Source organism: Giraffa tippelskirchi, chromosome 12, assembly GCF_054371585.1.
Source record: "Giraffa tippelskirchi isolate mGirTip1 chromosome 12, T2T-mGirTip1v1.2.pri, whole genome shotgun sequence".
Classification (NCBI taxonomy): Eukaryota; Metazoa; Chordata; class Mammalia; order Artiodactyla; family Giraffidae; genus Giraffa; species Giraffa tippelskirchi.
Window position 1 is genome coordinate 40,327,012 of NC_137286.1, and position 18,360 is coordinate 40,345,371.

The 18,360-nt window shown below is 46.7% G+C and overlaps 1 protein-coding gene across 1 annotated transcript in view; it reads right to left on the bottom strand.

Annotated features, from left to right (window-relative positions):
* CEMIP (cell migration inducing hyaluronidase 1) overlaps positions 1-18,360 on the bottom strand; it is a 160,893-nt gene that overhangs the window by 51,041 nt on the left and 91,492 nt on the right. The window contains exons 2-9 of the mRNA XM_081546724.1: positions 16,941-17,050; positions 14,061-14,207; positions 13,048-13,186; positions 12,081-12,317; positions 7,627-7,806; positions 4,336-4,406; positions 3,475-3,570; positions 2,763-2,884 (exon numbers count right to left, since the gene is read on the bottom strand). Coding sequence (XP_081402850.1) covers positions 2,763-2,884; positions 3,475-3,570; positions 4,336-4,406; positions 7,627-7,806; positions 12,081-12,317; positions 13,048-13,186; positions 14,061-14,207; positions 16,941-17,034 — 1,086 coding nt within the window. The 5' untranslated portion in view covers positions 17,035-17,050. The remainder of the gene's footprint in view (positions 1-2,762; positions 2,885-3,474; positions 3,571-4,335; positions 4,407-7,626; positions 7,807-12,080; positions 12,318-13,047; positions 13,187-14,060; positions 14,208-16,940; positions 17,051-18,360) is intronic.

The following is an 18,360-nucleotide window of genomic DNA, read 5'->3' on the forward strand; positions in this document are numbered from 1 at the left end:
CCAATAACCTGTGATTTCCCATGGTGGCAAAAATGGGCACCTGAGCATTTCAGTTTTGTCTCAGTCTCTCTGGTGGGTTAATTAACTTGGGCATTTAGCTCCTGGCAGATGTGTCTCACACTCTATTGATAAAGAGAATGAAATCTTTCTTCTCTCACCTATGGTAAACATAGCATAAGCCTGGTTTTGCTTTTCTGACTTTAGAAAAACCCGGAGTATCTTCTACCTCATTACCTCTGATGACTATAAAGAAATGCTTTGGCTAAGACTGCGGCCACTACTGACAAAATGTTGATGGCGAGAAAGGGGATGAGCCTGGCATTTTCAGGATAGAGCATTTCCTCTGTTTCTTTTCTTTTTTAAATTTTTATTGGAGTATAGTTGCTTTACCATGTTGCGTTAGTTTCTGCTGTTCAGCAAAGTAAATGGGCCCTGCAGTGTGGTGGCAGACTAGTGGTTACCGAGTATGGGGTTGGGTCGCCATGGAAGGTCTGGGATTATTGAGTTGGTGAGCAGTCATGTTGTTGTTGTTTAGTCGCTAAGTCATGTTCGACTCTTTTCGACCCCTCAGACTGTAGCCCACCAGGCTCCTCTGTCCATGGGATTTTCCAGGCAAGAATACTGGAGTGGCTTGCCATTTCCTTCTCCAGAAGATCTTCCTGATCCAGGGATAGAACCTGAGTCTTCTGCAGTGCAGGCAGATTCTTTACCATTGAGCCACCTGGGATGCGAACAGTCATATACTATTATATGTATGACATATGGGAAAATACATATATTTTCACTGGTTTCCTCTGCTCTCTCCAAGCCTTCAGTAAAGTTTTACGGACTGTTTGAGCCTGGGATTAGTGGTGCTTTGACTCTCTCTGGGAAGAGTCCATATCAGCTGGGAGCAAAGTTCCTGAGAGTAAGAAATGCCTAAGGAAAGCTATTTTCCTGGCATGGAGAAGTGGTCTTCTCAACAACAGTGGTCTGGAGCCAGACAGCTGGCAGAGCAAACACTGGGAGGGATTTGCAGAGCGTGGACACATTCCTTGAGGATTTCCAGAAATGCTTGGGGAGGGAGCAGCCCTGGTACAGGACTGGACTTCCTGCAGCCAAGTGAACTGGAGGAATCCAATTGGGGCTCTCTCAGAATTAGAGCTGGAACGTGCAGGGTTGCAAGAAAAAAATTAAAGTTAAATCTGAGAAGTATGTGCTTTGGAGGAGTCAGCGCTTTTTGATTCTCTTGGACCCAAGAAGAGTCTATAACGTGTAATGGAATCTGGGTAAATCCTTCTCAACCACACTGGAGCCATGTGAACAGACAGCCTTGGCCAAACAATGAGAAAGGTTTCCCTGGCCTTTGCTGACTGCAGAACCGACTCTCCTCTCTTGGAAAAGTGGTCCCTTGTCCTGCGGTCCCTCTACGATGCAAGGCAGAGGGCGGAAGTCATGCCTTGGGGTGGAGGGATACGGAGGAATGAAAACAGTCAGATGATCTGGGACCTGAGGTTAGATAATATAAGAAAAGGTGGTGTACAAATGTTGCTATTTTTGTTGGCTGAAAGAAGATAAAATGGGCAGAGATGGTCTTCCTGAAATGACTCCAAATTCTCGTGTGTGTGTGCACGTGCGTGCACGCTTGTGTGTGCTCAGTCATGTCGGACACTTTGCAACCCTGTGGACTGTAGCCTGTCAGGCTCCTCTGTCCATGGGATTCTCCAGGCAAGAATACTGGAGTGGGTTGCCATGCCCTCCTCCAAGGGTTCTTCCCAACCCAGGGATCTAACCCTCATCTCTTGTGTTTCCTGCATTGGCAGGAGGATTCTTTACCACTGAGCCATCTGGGAAGCCAAATTCTCTATCAGACATTTAAGTGGCCCCAAATCTTGTTTTGGAAGTAGGCCAGGCATAAGGAAATAAACTCCACTTCCTTGCCTATGTCTCTATCTTTCCTATTCTCCTTTGAGCTCTCAAGCTCACCAGCTGAGCCACTGAGTTGTGAGAGCTGCCCATTTATGCCACACTTTCATGATGGAGCCAGCTGAGAAAGCCTAGGTCCTCTTTGCTCGGTCACTCAGTTGTGTCTGACTCTGTGACCTCCTGAACGGTAGCCTGCCAGGCTCCTCTGTTCATGAGATTCTTCAGGCGAGAATACTGGAGTGGGTTGCCATTTCCTAATCCAGGCGATCTTTCTGGCCCAGGGAATGAAGCCAAATCTTTTGCATCTCCTGCACTGGCAGGTGGGTTCTTTACCACTAGCACCACCTGGGAAGCCCAGGTCCCCTTTGAACAGAGTTAACTCCAAGTGAAGATCCCAAGCAAATACTGTCCATTCGGTGAAGGCTGACTTTCACTAAGTGGAGAACAAGGCTGTGGGTGTTCTCCACCTGGGCTGGTCTCAGCCTGCACCTGAATTCCAGCTATACCCTGTGAACTTGAAGCCCCAAAAGAAATGAATGGGTGCGTGAAGCCGAGAAGGTCAAAGACTCCCTGCACTGGGCACCCTCACCCATGGCTGAAGATGCAGGTTTAGGAGACAGAAAAGGAAGTCATCAGCAGGATCCAGAAGAGAATCTGAATCCTGGCTTTGAAAGTCATGGGTGGGGAGGCCTGGAGCAGATAATCAGCTTCAAGATCAGTCTTTAAAACGAGAATGCTACTCTCTGGCATTACCGACATCACAGGAGGGCCATGAGACTCACACCACTCAGATAGTAAGAGAATTTGTGATCTACAGCATCTTCTTCAAGACAAAGCCTTGATAACTTCTTGGTTACCTGTATATCAATGGGGCGATTGCAGATTTTCCCTGGGTGAGTGACCCCAAGGTCTGAAATTTTCTCTCCACCTTTTGTGTAAGGCACTTGGTCATGTTCGAACCACTCTGTCCACTCCACATCTGGGCAGAAAGCAAAGATCAGGGTCAGGCAAGCAGGGCGCTGAGACTAGCCATGCTGGCACAGCCTCCGAGTACCCTCAGCCCAGTGGGAATCAAATACCATATGTCCAGGCTCTCACCAGGCTGGCTCCCAGAGGCTTGTAATCCATCTGCCAACCTCCCCACCTCCCCCAACTTTTCATTACAAGTGCCTCTTACTGACTATCTTATTTTATAAAAGCAACAGATATTCTTCATTATTGCCAAAAGGAGAAAGATGAGATCCAGCCATGAACCCATTGTCCGAGGGTGCTCGTGAAGATTGTTGCTTTCCACACCACCCCCTATGTCCCCGTGTGTGAGCTTGAAGGCCGGGTCCTACTGCTGTCTGCATTCCCTGTCAGTGCCAGGCAAGAGGCATTCCCTGAGAGGGCACATCCCTTTGGGTTATTCCCCACTGAGCCCGGATTAAAGACAGCTCTCAGCTGCCAACTGAGTTAACACTGAAGCTGTCAAGCGGTCTTACTGGTGGAAAGAAAAATTCTCCTTCTGCAAAGTCCCGGCTTTTTATCCCACTGTGGAATTTTTCCAAGGGGTCCCAAGCTCCTCACCTTGAACCCACTCGCTGGATGAGGAGACGTTGAAAAGCTCACCATGCTCTGTCCGGAAGACTTTGAACACCCGGGCAGCAGCAGAGCCGTGGTGTCCTATCAAAGAGGAGATCAGAGGCATCGGCGACCACACAGACCCCCGAATTAAGAAAAATGTGATGCTAAGGCAGAGAAAGCCCCCTGCACACGTGGATCTTGAGCCACTTCTTCATCTTACTTTTTTTTTTTTTGGCCACAAGGCATAGCAGGTGGGATCTTAGTTTCCTAACTAAGGATGGAACCCATGCCCCTTGCAGTGAAAGCACAGAGCACTAACCACTAGACTGCCAGGGAAGTCCTCTAAGCATCTTTTTAGATCAAAATATTACTTCTGCTGGTTCTGATCCAGTTCTCATCTTTCCTCTGTCACTTGTTTGGGATTAAACCAATGATAATCTCTTTGCAAATATAAACACTATCTTAGTGATTGGCCTTAAATCAGTATGGACTTTTGCCACTCACATAACCCGGCCATTAAGCAGCTGGTCACTCAACAGTGTGTTGGGAGATGGATCAGCCACGTTCTGGGGAAGGAGAAGGGTGTGTGTTTGGTCATGTCTGACTCTTTGCAATCCCATGGACTGTAGTTCACCAGCCTCCTCTGTCTATGGGATTCTCCAGGTAAGAATACTGGAGTGGATTGGCATGCCTTCCTCCAGGGAATCTTCCCAGCCCAGGGATCAAACCTGCGTCTCTTCTGTCTCCTGCATTGGCAGGCGGATTCTCTACCACTGCACCATCTGGGAGGAGAGTGGTTCAAAAAGCCCCTGAGCCTATTGGTCAGAAAAACTCAGGGCGGAATGGCCTTTTGCCATTTATTACCATGATACTCGATGTGGTCTTCGACGGAAGAAGAGGGATTTCCTTTCACAGTTAGGAAACTCCAAGGGTGTCTGGAAAAGAAAAACAACAAAAAGTAAAGTTTTCACCTGTCTGAGCCTGTACTGGAGGCAGAGTTGACACAGAGTGTCATAGTGAGGCTGTTTGGGGAAATGAGTTCCCGGGCTGGGCTTCCTGTTTCCAAAAGAACAAGAGCCTTTCTCAGCAAGCCCTGGCTTTCCTAACCATCTGAAAGGCCATCTGACCAGCCTGACGTTTGTGGATACTGAGCCTCTGCAACTCCATTCTGGCAGTAGATGGGGCATGAATCATAAACAAACAAGCCCGTAGACCCACATACCACTTGCCAGGCTCAATGAGATCCTGAAGCAAGTGCCCTGAGTCCTTCAGGAAAACAAGGAGACATGCTCCAAGGGATAAAGTTTATTTCTCTCCCAAGTTATGCTCGAGGAAAACTGGGCAGAAGTGTCTGAGTCCCCAGCAATCGGCACTGGGCCTTGGGAAGGAAAGAGATGCATTTTTTTCATGAGGAGCGAAGGAGGAAAAAGAAGGGTCTGATTTTGGAAAGTCGTACACTCTTCTTCTCTCCATCGAAACTTGCACTTCTCTAAGGCAGGGAGATTTTCTTTATCCAACCTCTCATACCTAAGCCAGCCTCTCTGTTACTATGAGCTATCAGTAGCTCATATTTGTTTGATTATTTTTGTTTTGATCTCACCTTGAGATCAAAGGCTGGGGTTCATTGAGGTTGGGGATTAGACTGTGTCACACTTGCTTAAAAATCTTTCAATGCCTACTGACTTGGATAAAGAACAAGCTTCTCAGCACTGAGCAAAAGGCCATCCTGTGCCCACCTTGCCAACTTCATCTCTCTTACTTCCCCTTCTTGTTCTTTCACACACCATCATCAATTCTTTTATGTCTGCCCTCCCTTGAGAGCTCAACACTTCCCGCAAGGCCTCACAACTTCCCACAAGAACTCAGTATGACTAGTCCCTTCCTGGTGCTTTATTTCAATTTCTGCTCAGTAATCACTTCCAGGATGAATGAACTCACGATGGGCCCAAGTCTCAGATCTTCTGCTGATTTTAAGTGCTCTGAGTTTGTCATTCAAAGTGAGTCTATATACAAATGAAGGGTAACAGTGTAATTCCTGCCTATGTATCTCCTTTACTCATAGAACATATTAAGAGCACCCATCCTGAGCACTGAAGAATTAATGCTTTCAAACTATGGTGTTGGAGAAGACTCTTGAGAGTCCCTTGGACAGCAAGGAGATCAAACCAGTCAATCCTAAAGGAAATCAACCCTGAATATTCACTGGGGGGACTGATGCTGAAACTCCAATACTTAGGCCTCCTGATGCGAAGAGCCGACTCATTGGAAAAGACCCTGATGCTGGAAAAGATTGAGGGCAGGAGAAGGGGGCAACAGAGGATGAGATGGTTGGATGGCATCACCAAATCAATGGGAATGAATTTGAGCAAACTCCAGGAGATAGTGGAAGACAGGGAAGGAAGATAAGCAACAGAAAGGGAAAATATCAGCTTCAGATCACATGGATGTCTAGAGAGGATCCACATGCCTCTCCTCCACTTTTCCTATTACTCCTATACCACCAATTCAAATAAACAGATAGATTAGGAGCTGGTGGCACATTTAGCATCCCCAAAGCTTGATTCCCTGTCTCTGACACTGATCTCTTTTTTAAAAAGTAATAATACCCAAATATGTTTATTGAACAAACCACATTCTCTCTCACTGAATTGATACTGCCTATGTCATACATTGGGGCTTCCCTGGTGGCTCAGCAGGTAAAGAACCTTCCTGCAAGGCAGCAGATATAGGAGATGCAGATTCAATCACTAGATAAGGAAGATCCCCTAGAGGAGGAAATGGCAACCCAGTCCAGTATTCTTGCCTAGACAATCCTATGGATAGAGGAGCCTGGCATGCTGCAGTCCATAGGGTCACAAAGAGTCGGATACAACTGAGCGACTGAACAACAACAGTCCTTTCCATGGCTCTTGAGAAGAGTTGCTAATGTTCATTGAGTTTTACTCTGTGCTACCCACAGCGGCAAATACTTTGCTCTTATCATCACCTTTGCCCTCCCCAGAGTCCTCTGAGCTGACCCCTGAAATATCCCACTTTACACATAGCGGGGACAGCTCAAAGAGAGGGTGAGTCACTTGCATGCCATCACCTAGGAGGAGGTCCAGCCCAGACTCAAGATTCAGGACAAATTGGATGCCAGATCTTGGCCCTTCTTCTGCTGAGGCCATCTGCAGCCAGTCTCTTTGTGGTTCTACCTCTCGGTGTAGATTAACAAACTGGCCTTTTGGCTTATATGACAATGAAGTAGCAATGCCCTCAGTTTTTATCAGCAAAGGAGCTTTGCAATAGTACTGTGTCATTGTCATCTTTGGCTGCTCAAGTTTCCTGCCCAAATCCTTCCAGAGAGAGTTGCCCATGGGCAGGTGGAAAGCACCCTGGAACCTGGAGCCCTGCTCCTGCCCAGGGGGACTCCACCCAGTCAGTAAAATTGCTTTGCTCAGAGACCAGAATAGCCTCAGGCCTGCCCCCATCTTGCCCATCATCTGCAGAGCCGAAGGGTGGGGCGTCTCTATCTCCAACAGCCACGGGAAAGATGATCTCAACTTTCTGCTAAACCGAAATCTGATTCAACATGATTCAAAGGTGTGGCTACTGTCGGATAAACCATAATGCATTTGTCTTGGTGCCAAAGTGTGTGCACCGCCAGAATCAGGCATGACACTGCAAACCCAGGCAAACAAAACTCGCCCTGGAGCACATCAAAGTGCCCCTTCTACTGGGAGAGTCTTGGCAGGGCAGAAGCACTTCATGTGGTCTCTAAACAGATGTCTGCCAACCCCCCAAAGCACATTATGATCACTTCGCCAAAGGAAAGGAAAATGACCATCCGTTGTACATCTGAGGCACAGCTCTTACCTGCAGTAGATACTCAATTAATATTTAGTAAGTGACTGATTGAATGAATGAGTTTATATACACAGAAAGCTTTGAAGTTTGAAGAGTGGAATATGCTTGTAAGAAAAACTAGGTTCCCTTTAAAAACAAGTCATAATACATCCAATGCAGATGGATGTGTGTGCCTGCATCCTCCAGGGTCACCCTTGAGGGTCATGTGGCCCTGGGGAAACCAAGAAGGAAGTTAGGTAAAGTCTGTCTGGGCTAGTGTCACTTTAGTGTTCTGGAGCCTGGGGAAGTGATGGGAGTGATGACCGATACCTGAATCCAAGGTGTAGGAAGTGTTTGCTGCCCAGTTTGGTCATCGCCTTCCTGGCCACATCATCCAAGTTTCGAGAGCCTTCATCGTTCACAGCAACAGAAAGGATCCTGCCATCGGGCACGGCATTTAAATACTGGGCCAGACGCTCACTCTCTTTCTTGGATCTGTAGGTGTCAAATCTGAAAGGGGCAGGAAGAGGGGATATTAATAGACCTAACAGCAGCGCAAAAAGAGAGCTCTAAGCACCTACCTGTGGTAAGACAGCTAACATGCCATCCAAAATCTCAAGAGTCATGATTTTTAAAGAAAAGAGCTTTTATTACAGCAAAAAAACAATCATCTGAGACTTGTCAAAGATAATCCATTCTCATACATATAAAGCAGCTATGAAATGGAGATCTCAAAAAACCTACACCACAGGTGACAAGAATTTACAAAGGAAAGATAAAATTTTGTCATGATCCCAACCCTAATATAAAGCGTACTTATTAAGTATAAAAATTTTGTACAATGACAATGGAAATTCCAAAAGAATTTGTCTTGGAACTTAACAAGCAAATAGTTCTACAAGGAATCTAGAAAAATAAACCAGCATGAACAGCCAAGATTTGAGAAAAGGAAAACAAAGGCGGTTAGGGGATGTGGGCAGGGGGATGTGTGGATGCTCAGGGGCCCTCCAACTTACTTTTAATTGTTTCCATAACCTGGTATGACCCCACCTAGGCCCCTTCCTTCTTCACTGTCCTTCCCCATGAAATGTCTGCTACAATCCTAGCATATCTCAGGGTCTCATGATCATACCACGAGCCCACTCCTGCCTTCACTCTATCATCCTAACCTTCTCTCCAGCCAGTCAAATGCTTACCACCTCCCCAGAGCTGATCTAAGTTCTTATTTCTCCAAGTAACCTTATGCAAGTAACTTCCAGGTGACCAGGTCTCAAGTGACCATAGCCTGCATTTCCGTGTGTGTTTAGTGTTTATCAATATGTTTACTCAGACACCTTCAGCTATTAGATTCTTGAGCCCACTGACTCATACTTTACCCAAAAGAGACAAGGAAGGAGCAGGCATCCTGACTTTGGAATCTCCACACCAGCTATTGGTATAACATCTCATTATCCACTTCAGTGATGAATTCAATTTGATTGGCTGCCACAAGTAATCCATATTGTACTACTTAAGAAGCAGCGCAATATCTGGAGAAAACCAGAGTTCAAAAGAATGCATGCACCCCAATGTTCTTCGCAGCACTACTTACAATAGTCAGGACATGGAAGCAAACTAAATGTCTATCTACAAAGGAATGGATAAAGAAGATGTGATACATATACACAATGGAATATTACTCAGCCATAAAAAGTAACAAAACAACACCAGTTGCAGAGACGTGGATGGACCTAGAGACTGTCATTCAGAGTGAAGTAAGTCAGAGAGAGAAAAACAAATATCATATTATATCACTGATATGTGGAATCTAGAAAAATGGTACAGATGAACCCATTTCCAAAACGGAAATAGAGACACAGATGTAGAGAACTAATATATGGACACCAAGGGGGGAAAAGAGTGGGATGAACTGGGAGATTGGGATTGACACATATACACTACTATGTATAGAATAAATAACTAAGGAGAACCTACTGTATAGCACAGGGAACTCTACTCAGTGCTCTGTGGTGACCTGAATGGGAAGGGAATCCAAAAATGAGGGGATATATGTATATGTATAGCTGATTTACTTTGTTTCACAGCAGAAACTAATACAAGATTGTAAAGCGACTATAAAAGTTAATAATAAAAACTAAAATAAGAATAAATTGAGTATAATATAATAAAATTTTTAAGAAAGACGCAGCATCCAGGAGTCAGAGCACAATTGAGTAGGCCATTCTCTCTCCTCTGAAGGGAGGAGCTCTCTGATAGCCTTTGTGTCAATCAAGCGCATCCTGGTTGTGTTACCCCTGGACTGAGGATTGCTCCACCCCAGGCCAAGCAGGTGGCTGTCACCAGGGGACCCATGGGGGCAATTTAGTGACTCAGGGTCTGGGCAGATCTGGGTTTGAATCCCAGCTCCAACACTCCCAAGCCTTTTGATGCTGAGCTCCTCTATCCATGGGATTCTCCAGGCAAAAATACTGGAGTAGGTAGCCATTTCCTCCTCCAGAAGATCTTCCCAACCTAGAGGTCAAACCCACATTTCCTGCATTGCAGGCAGGTTTTTTTTTTTTTTTTTACCATCTGAGCCACCAAGGAAGTCTCTGAGCAAATTTAGCCTCACTCAACCTCAGTGCTCTCATCTGTATAAAAACAGAATCACCTCCCAGGGTATTTATGAAGATTCAGTTATATGTGGTGGAGAAAGCGGTTAACACAGGGTTTTGCACAAAGTCCAGTGATTGTATTATTGTTACTGATATTCACTAGAGGGCAAGGTGAGTGGGCTAGCCTGCACCATATCACAGCCAGTTTTTGCTGCCTTCCTGTGGACGCTCATGGCTCCTGCCCTGTTTTTGAGGAATTCAATATCCCCATCCTCCAGCAGCACCAGGACAGCTTTGTCTGCTTGCCCACTCCAGCTGTGCCCTTCCTCACGTCTCTTTCTCTCCAAGTGGCCTGGACTGGCCTCTGCAGGGTCCAGACAAGAAGCCCCAGGAAGTTACTGGTCAGGTCCAGCCTCTGTAGTGTCTACCAGCTCACACCCGAGCCCAGAGAGAGGAGAGGGGAAAGAGACTTGCTGTGTCTACCTCCTGAATATCTCTCCAGTCCATCCACTTCTATCGCCACTGCTTCTACCTGAATCCTCACCAGCGACATCTTTTGCCCAGACCATGTGGAAGCCTCTGAACCACCTCTGCTAGCTTTACTTTAAAAAAAAAATAATTTTATATATTTATTTTTGGCTGTGCTGGGTCTACATTACTGCGTGGGCTTTTAGCTAGTTGCAGGGAGCAGGGGGCTCCTCTTCGTTGCAGTGCACGGCTTCTCCTTGCAGGGGCTTCTCTTGCTGTGGAGCACAGGCTCTAGGGCACTCAGGCTTCAGGAGTTGCAGCACATGGGCTCAGTTGTTGCAGCTCCCGGGCTCTAGAGCACAGACTCAATAGTTGTGGTGCATGGGCTTAGTTGCTCTGTGGCATGTGGAATCTTCCCAGACTAGGGATCAAACATGTGTCACCTGCATTGGCAGGCAGATTCTTTACCACTGAGCCACCAGGGAAGTCCTGAGCTTTGCTTTAGCTCTCCACAAACAATCCACTCTCTACAGAGCAGCCAATTCTTTTAAATTAGATGGTATTCTTCTTTATTTTTTACTTCTTTTTTATTTATTTAATTTTATAAATTTTTAATTGGTGGATAATTGCTTTACAAAGTTGTGTTCATTTCTGCTGTACAAAAATGCAAATCAGCCAAAAGTATATGTTAATGTATATGTAAGGAATCTAGAAGAATGGTACTGATGAGCCTATTTGCAGGCAGGAATAGAGATGCAGATGTAGAGAATGGTCTTGTGGATACAGCAGGGGAAGGAGAGGGTGGGACGAACTGAGAGAGTAGCATTGACATATATATACTCCCATATGTAAAACAGAGAGCTAGTGGGAAGCTGCTGTATAGCACAGGGGTCAGTGTGGTGCTCTGTGATGACCTAGAGGGGTGGGATGGGGGAGGTGGGAGGGAGGCTCCAGAGGGAGGGGATAATATACATGTGGTGGTTTAGTCGCTAAGTAGTGTCAGACTCTTACAACGCTATGGACTGTAGCCTACCAGGCTCCTCTGTCCACGGGATTCTCTAGGCAAGAATCCTGGAGTGGGTTGCCATTTCCTTCTCCACAGTTATGGCTAAATCAGATCATTTTTTTCTTAAAGCACTTTCGTGGCTTTGCATTCTACTAAGAATAGAACCCATCTCCTCACTGGGCCTCCCAGGCTGCACACATGCCTCTGCCTGAAACTCCAACATCATTGCATGTCGTTTCCATCACTCTCTGCCCTCCCACCTCTCTGCTGGCCCTTCCGTCCTATGAGAACATCACACACTTTCTCAGCCCTTGCCCTTTGCACTTGCTGCTCTCAGTCTTGAACAATCATTCGCTGACAGCCTCACCCTAAAGTCCTCGGCTCAAATGTCTCTTGTTTACACTAGGCTCCCTGACCACGTGATGTAAGATGACCTTTCCGAGTTACTCTGCACCACCTATGTCTTCCCCCTAATTACTGATGATCCCAGCCTGAAACTATGCTGTGTGTACATGTGCATACGTGTGTGTGAATGTGCCTGTTCCTGTTCAGTTTGGCTTCACGAGGCAGATGCCTCGGGAAGGAGAGACCTAACTCCTTGAGATCAAGGATTTCTGTTTTGCTCGCAGCTCAGCACCCTGAGTGGCTAGGACACATGTCCAGTAAGTGTGTGTTGAATGAATGAATGAATGTGTTGATGCAAAGGCAAACCTTACCTGTCAGAGTGGATGACTGTTCCTGATTTGGGGTCGATGACATGGACAATGACTCCACGGTGACCCCAGCTCCTTTCAAAAAAATAGCCTCCCTCTTCCAGACCACCCGGGTGAAGAGTCTTGTTCAGAAATGTCCAAGAGAGCTTCTTCTGTCCATGCAACTCAAGGGTACCTCCTCTGTCGACACCAATGTACTTGAGGCCAAAGTAGGGATCTAGCTGAATGCCATCATCAGCCCTATGAGAGAAAACGGCTTTCTGTGGTTGGCCAACATCTCTGTTTAGTGGCTGCTGAGCCCAGAGGGGACGGCACTGCTGCTAACTCCCACTGTGGCAACCGTAGAACCAGTCACACCTGGTGACTGTCCAAGATCGGTAGATATAGCATAAGCAACCAAGATAGTCCCAAGCCAGAACAAAATGAGTCCAACAGGCCAAGCAGAAATACTCATCAATAGTCAACATGTTGGCACTTCTTTCCGGGTCTAGGTGCATTATATTTTGGTCCATATCAGATGCGGAATCACCTGGACAACTACTGCATACCCCTGTGTATTCTTGGCTACCACTTCTGAGAACTCTCAGTTGCTTGGTGATGGAGCATAGCCAGAGGCAGATACTGCCTGGAATTTTTCTTTATCTTGTCCATCAGAGCCTATTAGTAAACATTCACAGAGACTCTCTGAGCCATGGCATGATTAGAAAGCAGCTGAAAAGCTGGCAGAGGTTTCTGTAACTTAAGTCCAGACCTGAGCCACAGTAAATAAAATACCTCGTGTACCTCTCCAACTCACCCAAATTGCCAGTGTCTGTCTTGCTCGTGATTGTGATCTGGTAGGATGTAATGATAATTCCTTTCTTGCACAAAGGCTTGCTATCTCACCTTCCTCTCTTCTATGGACAATCTCCCCCACATCAGATCCAAGGGTGGCAAGGTATCCACGGTAGCGAGGGGACCATCTACCCACCTTCCATACAAAACGATGCTGAAATTGCCCTGGAAAGGGCAGAGGGCACTCCCAGCATGCAGCTCTCCTCCGCTGTCAATCAGGATGTTCCGGGTACGCAAAACAATGGCCTCATCTTGGTCTTTAATGACTAGCTTTCCTGAAGAGGTAGGAATGGAGTGAGGTTGAAGTACACAAGTGTTCGAACCTGGACTGGCAATTTGTTTCACATATGATAATATACATGCTTCAGTGGCATTACCCCATATCATCCCACCCTCGCCCTCTCCCATAGAGTCCATAATACTGTTCTATATATCTGTGTCTCTTTTGCTGTCTCGGATACAGGGTTATCTTTACCGATTTACTAAATTCCATATATATGCGTTAGTATACTGTATTGGTGTTTTGGGGGAGGGAGGTGGGAGGGGGGTTCTGGAAAGAGAACACATGTACACCCATGGCGGATTCAGGTCAATGTATGGCAAAACCAATACAATATTGTAAAGTTAAAAAATAGATAAATAAACTAATTTAAAAAAAAAGAACACAAGTGTTAGTGATGAGATTCTAGCAGAGAGAAGGGCAGACTTCCTGAGCCCCCCATCTCCTCCAGGCTGGCAAGAAGGCCTCCTTCATGTACTTCTATGTTTGCTGTGCTTATGATGTTTACTTTTCTCTCTGTCTTGCGATGGGTAAATAAATATTGCCTGCTTGGTTTGCTGCCTTCACTATGTGCTCTGCCTTCAATGAGTAAGCATCTGAAAGTCAGATAAGCAGAACTGCTCAGAGCACCAATAAGGAGTTTCCTCTATAAATTCTTCTTTCATTAAGATTAGACTCTGACAAGGCATTCCTTAAGTGCTCAGAGTTGATGGTTATCTCCAACAACCAGATGCTCTGACCTGAGCTCTAAGCATGTGACGTTTGTTTTGTCCATCTAAAGTAATGGCAACTTGCATCTATCTGCTGGGCTCTGAGGCAGTGGACCACAGAGATGGGACGGGGAGTATGGGGGAAGGAGATTGGCTTACCTCCCTCTGAGATGCGGATGGAGTAGACCGTGGCAGAAGATGTGAGCAGAAGTGCTCTGCCCTGGCCTATGTACACATAGTGGGCTGGGTCATGGCCAGGATTCCAGGGTTGCAACTCAGGCCACTGATCAGGGCACTCAGCTGACCCTGCCAAGTACAGAGAGGTGTCACTGCCATCATCCACCGACCTCCCCAGCAAGGATGGCACAGATCATGGGGTGGGCGGAGCTATCACACACTTTCATGGCTCTGGCCTCCTCCTTACTAGAGCTAAAAGCAGGGCCTTAGAGAGAAAAGAGAACCCCTGACATAGGAGCCCTGGGATTTATCCCATGCCCTTCATTAGTTCATCATGCATTTTCTGTGGACTTCCTTCCTCTGGGCTCAGTTTTTCCCTTTATAGAATGAAGGGTAGACCAGATGACTCCTCAAGAGATTTCAGAACCTAAAGTTAGATAGTGATATACTTATATTACTTGTATTCCAAGGCATTCTTTCCCCTGGAAAGAATGTTTAAAAGTTGGCAAAGCCCTTTCCCCTTCTGCACGAGAATTTGACTTTTAGTTAATTTGCTCTCCCTGTTTCCCTGGAAACCTGAGCAAGATGGTATTCTATAAACTGTGCTACCAAGCAACATTAATTATAACAAAGTGAAAAGTGAAGTCACTCAGTCGTGTACGACTCTTTGCGACCCCATGGACCGTAGCCTATCAGGCTCCTCCATCCATGGGATTTTCCAGGCAAGAATTCTGGAGTGGTTGCCGTTTCCTTCTCCAGGGAATCTTCCTGACCCAGGGATCGAAGCCGGGTCTCCCACATTGTAGGCAGATGCTTTACTGTCTGAGCCACCAGAGAAGCCCAATTATATACAAAAGTGACCCCTGATGAGTCAGTGGCATCTAAACCAGGAGGAACTATGTGGTGCAGTGGTAAAGAATCTGCCTGCCAATGCAGGAGATACAAGAAATGCATGTTCAGTCTCTGGGTTGGGAAGATCCCTTGGAGAAGGAAATGACAACCCACTTCAGTCTTCTTGCTTAGAGAATCCCGTGGACAGAAGAGCCTGGCAGGCTACAGTCGAGGGGGCTATGAAGAGTTGAACATGACAGAGTGACTGTGCACACACACACACATGCTGTATTTATAACGATCCTGCTGGAGATGTCTTACTATGGGCTTCCCTGAGTGCAGGGACTCTGATAACTGGGCCCATCCCACACGGCAACCCTAAAAGTTACATCTACGGAGTTGCTATAAGAGATACTGGCTCTGATGGGGCAATTCCATACCTGTCCAATGATGGCCTTGTTTCCTCTCACCTAAGGAGCTGTTACCTGGGAAACCAAAGAGATAATTTCTGGGAGGCTTGTGGGATGTTACTAAGACCACTCCCATGAAAGAGGAGTGCCTGATGAAACATCAATGGCAGGTGGTGTTTCTGTCCTAAACCCTTCAAAGTTAGCCTGATGCTCAGCATGGCCTGTAGGATTTTCTGGTGTTTCAGCAGTAAAGAATCTGCCTGCAATGCAGGAGACATGTGTTCGACCCCTGGGTCTGGAAGATCCTCCGGAGGAAAGGCATGGCAACCCAGTCCAGTATTCTTGCTTGGAGAATCCCATGGACAGAGGAGCCTGGCAGGCTACAGTCCATGCAGTCACAAAGAGTCGGACTCAACTGAAGCAAGTGAGCACACATGCATAAGCACGGCCTGTGGTAGCCTCGTGAGTCTGAAAGTTTAGCTGAACTCAAAGCGCCCATGGTGGGTGTTACACTGCAAATAGAAGCACTAGGAGGAGTCCCTCCTTCTACTGCTCAGAAGGATCTATACCCCAGTGGGGTACCACGTACGGTGAACAGAGAAGACTGTCTCAGAAACAGGGAGACTCTCCCTGGACAGCAGGGGAAAGCCCAGAGGGAAAGCGATCAGAAGAGACCACGGGCAAAACAAGATGAGAATTCTTACTCAGTGAACAAGCCTCAATGTCCTCTTTTTTTTCTCTTACTAGGAATTAAGTTGTGAGCCTGAAACAGTAGATTTTTAAATAACTGAGGAGGGGATGGAGGAGCGGGAAGGTGTGTGTGCATGCTAAGTCACTTCAGTTTCGTCCAACTCTTTGCCACCCCATGGAATGTAGCCCACCAGGCTCCTCTGTCCATGGGATTCTCCAGGCAAGAATGCTGGAATGGGTTGCCATTCCCTTCTCCAGGGGATCTTACCGACCCATGGATTGAACCTGGGTCTCCTGCATCATAGGCAGATTCTTTACTGTCTGAGCTACCAGGGAAGCCCATGATCTTATGAGCTGTATCTTAATGCACCAGATCTTATGGCAAATTAGGAAGGGAACATGAAGGTCAGGTGGCTCCCAGACGGCAGGCTGGCTGGCAGCCGTGTGTTTTTTGTCTGTTCCACCCCACCCTGAGTGTTTGATAAAATTTCAATTGGTTGCCATCCTTTAACAAGTAGAGAGCTTTTATACAAAAGTCTATATTTCTGGCTTCTCTTAAAAATTCAATAGACCCTGCAATAGGTGCCCCCCTCTTCCCATGTGGGGGCCATTGGCCAGGACTGAGAAGGGTGAGTTCCTTAAGAGGGGCCTGCATTCTACAGGTGACCACATCTCTACCTGGCCAGCTTCACTGCTTTGCATCATGTACCTGGCACCTGTAGACACTGAATTTGTAACCCCCAAGGCTGCCTGATGAAACCGAAGCACAGGATAAGACCTTCCCAGGGTCATTGAGTTAGCAGGGTCAAGCCAGAACCCTGCGCCCCACCCCCCCACGGCTCTTGCTCCTGGCCCCCAGCCCCTTGCTTCCAGAAGTGGTTACACCTTCTTTGATGACAAGCAGAGGCCCAGATACTGTACAGTGGCTTACCCGTGGATGCAGCACCAGGAAAGTGGGCCAGGATGAACCAACCGATGGTCAGCATACCCCTAAAGGAGATGTCCGGCCTGTGAGCAGCTCCCATCCTGGCAGAGTGCTCCCTGAAACAGAAGCACACCGAATCAGACCTGCAAGCTTACCAGGCTGGAGTCAGTGTATGGGGAAGACACACACACAGACACACAGGACACGTGAACACACAGAGGCCATGCCAGCATGGGCACCCTCCAGCCGGCCAGTGCCAAGTCCTCAGCTGCCATGACTCAGGACTGGGCAGATCGGGGCATGCCAGCCCCTCCTGCCTGTGTCCTCCAGCTCAGAGACCTAGTGACGGATGGAATTTCATCCTTGGTGCTTGAGCTCGCTATCCTCCAGAATAAAGCTTGATTTTTTCTTCTTCTTAAATTAAAAAACAGAGAAAATGAAAAAACACTAACTTCCCGTGTGATCTCAGTTGATTTGATTAACCTCTCTGGGCTTCAGTTTCCTAATCTGAAAAATGAGGCTGTGGACTAGCTGATTTCTAATGTTGAGAGTCCCTTGGACTGCAAGGAGATCCAACCAGTCCATCCTAAAGGTAATCAGTCCTGAATATTCATTGGAAGGACTGATGCTGAAGCTGAAATTCCAATATTTTGGCCACCTGATGCAAAGAGCTGACTCATTGGAAAAGATCCTGATACTGGGAAAGATTGAAGGCAGGAGGAGAAGGGGACGACAGAGGATAAGATGGTTGGATGGCATCAAAGGACTCAATGGACATGAGTTTGAGTAAACTCCAGAATTGGTGATGGACAGGGAAGCCTGGCATGCTGCAGTCCATGGGGTCATAAAGAGTTGGACACAACTGAACTGACTGAATGTTAGTCTGTGCTTCTAAAACAAGCCTTGATGATAATATTGAGATCTTAAATAGGATGCCTGTGTATTATAAACTCTTTTAATATTACCCATCCAAGAGGAAGGCAGGGCAGAGATAGTTGATTGTCCCCTAACATCCATTTTCCCTGGAAAAGAACCCCTGTGTTTTGTCTGGGCACACAGCCACCTAAAATAAAGGCTACCTTCTTCAGTCTCTGGAATTGTTTTAGCCAATATGGCAAAAGTACAGTGTGTGAATTCCAGGATATGTCCTCACAGAAGGTGGGAAGCCTTTCTCCATGCCCCCCCTTCCTGCTAGCTGGAATATGGATATGATGGCTGGATCTTTAGCAGCTACCTGTGGCCACGTAGGTAGTTGGAGCCATGTGCTGAAGATGGTAAAGCGGAGAGTAAGAAACTAGGCTCCGACCCCATGGAGAATTGAAACAGCCCTAGACTCTGGATATATTTTTCTGTGTGACAGAATTTTATTTCATTTCTATTTTATGAAAGCTACTTTTTTTTTTTCCTTTTACTCAGACAGAAACTG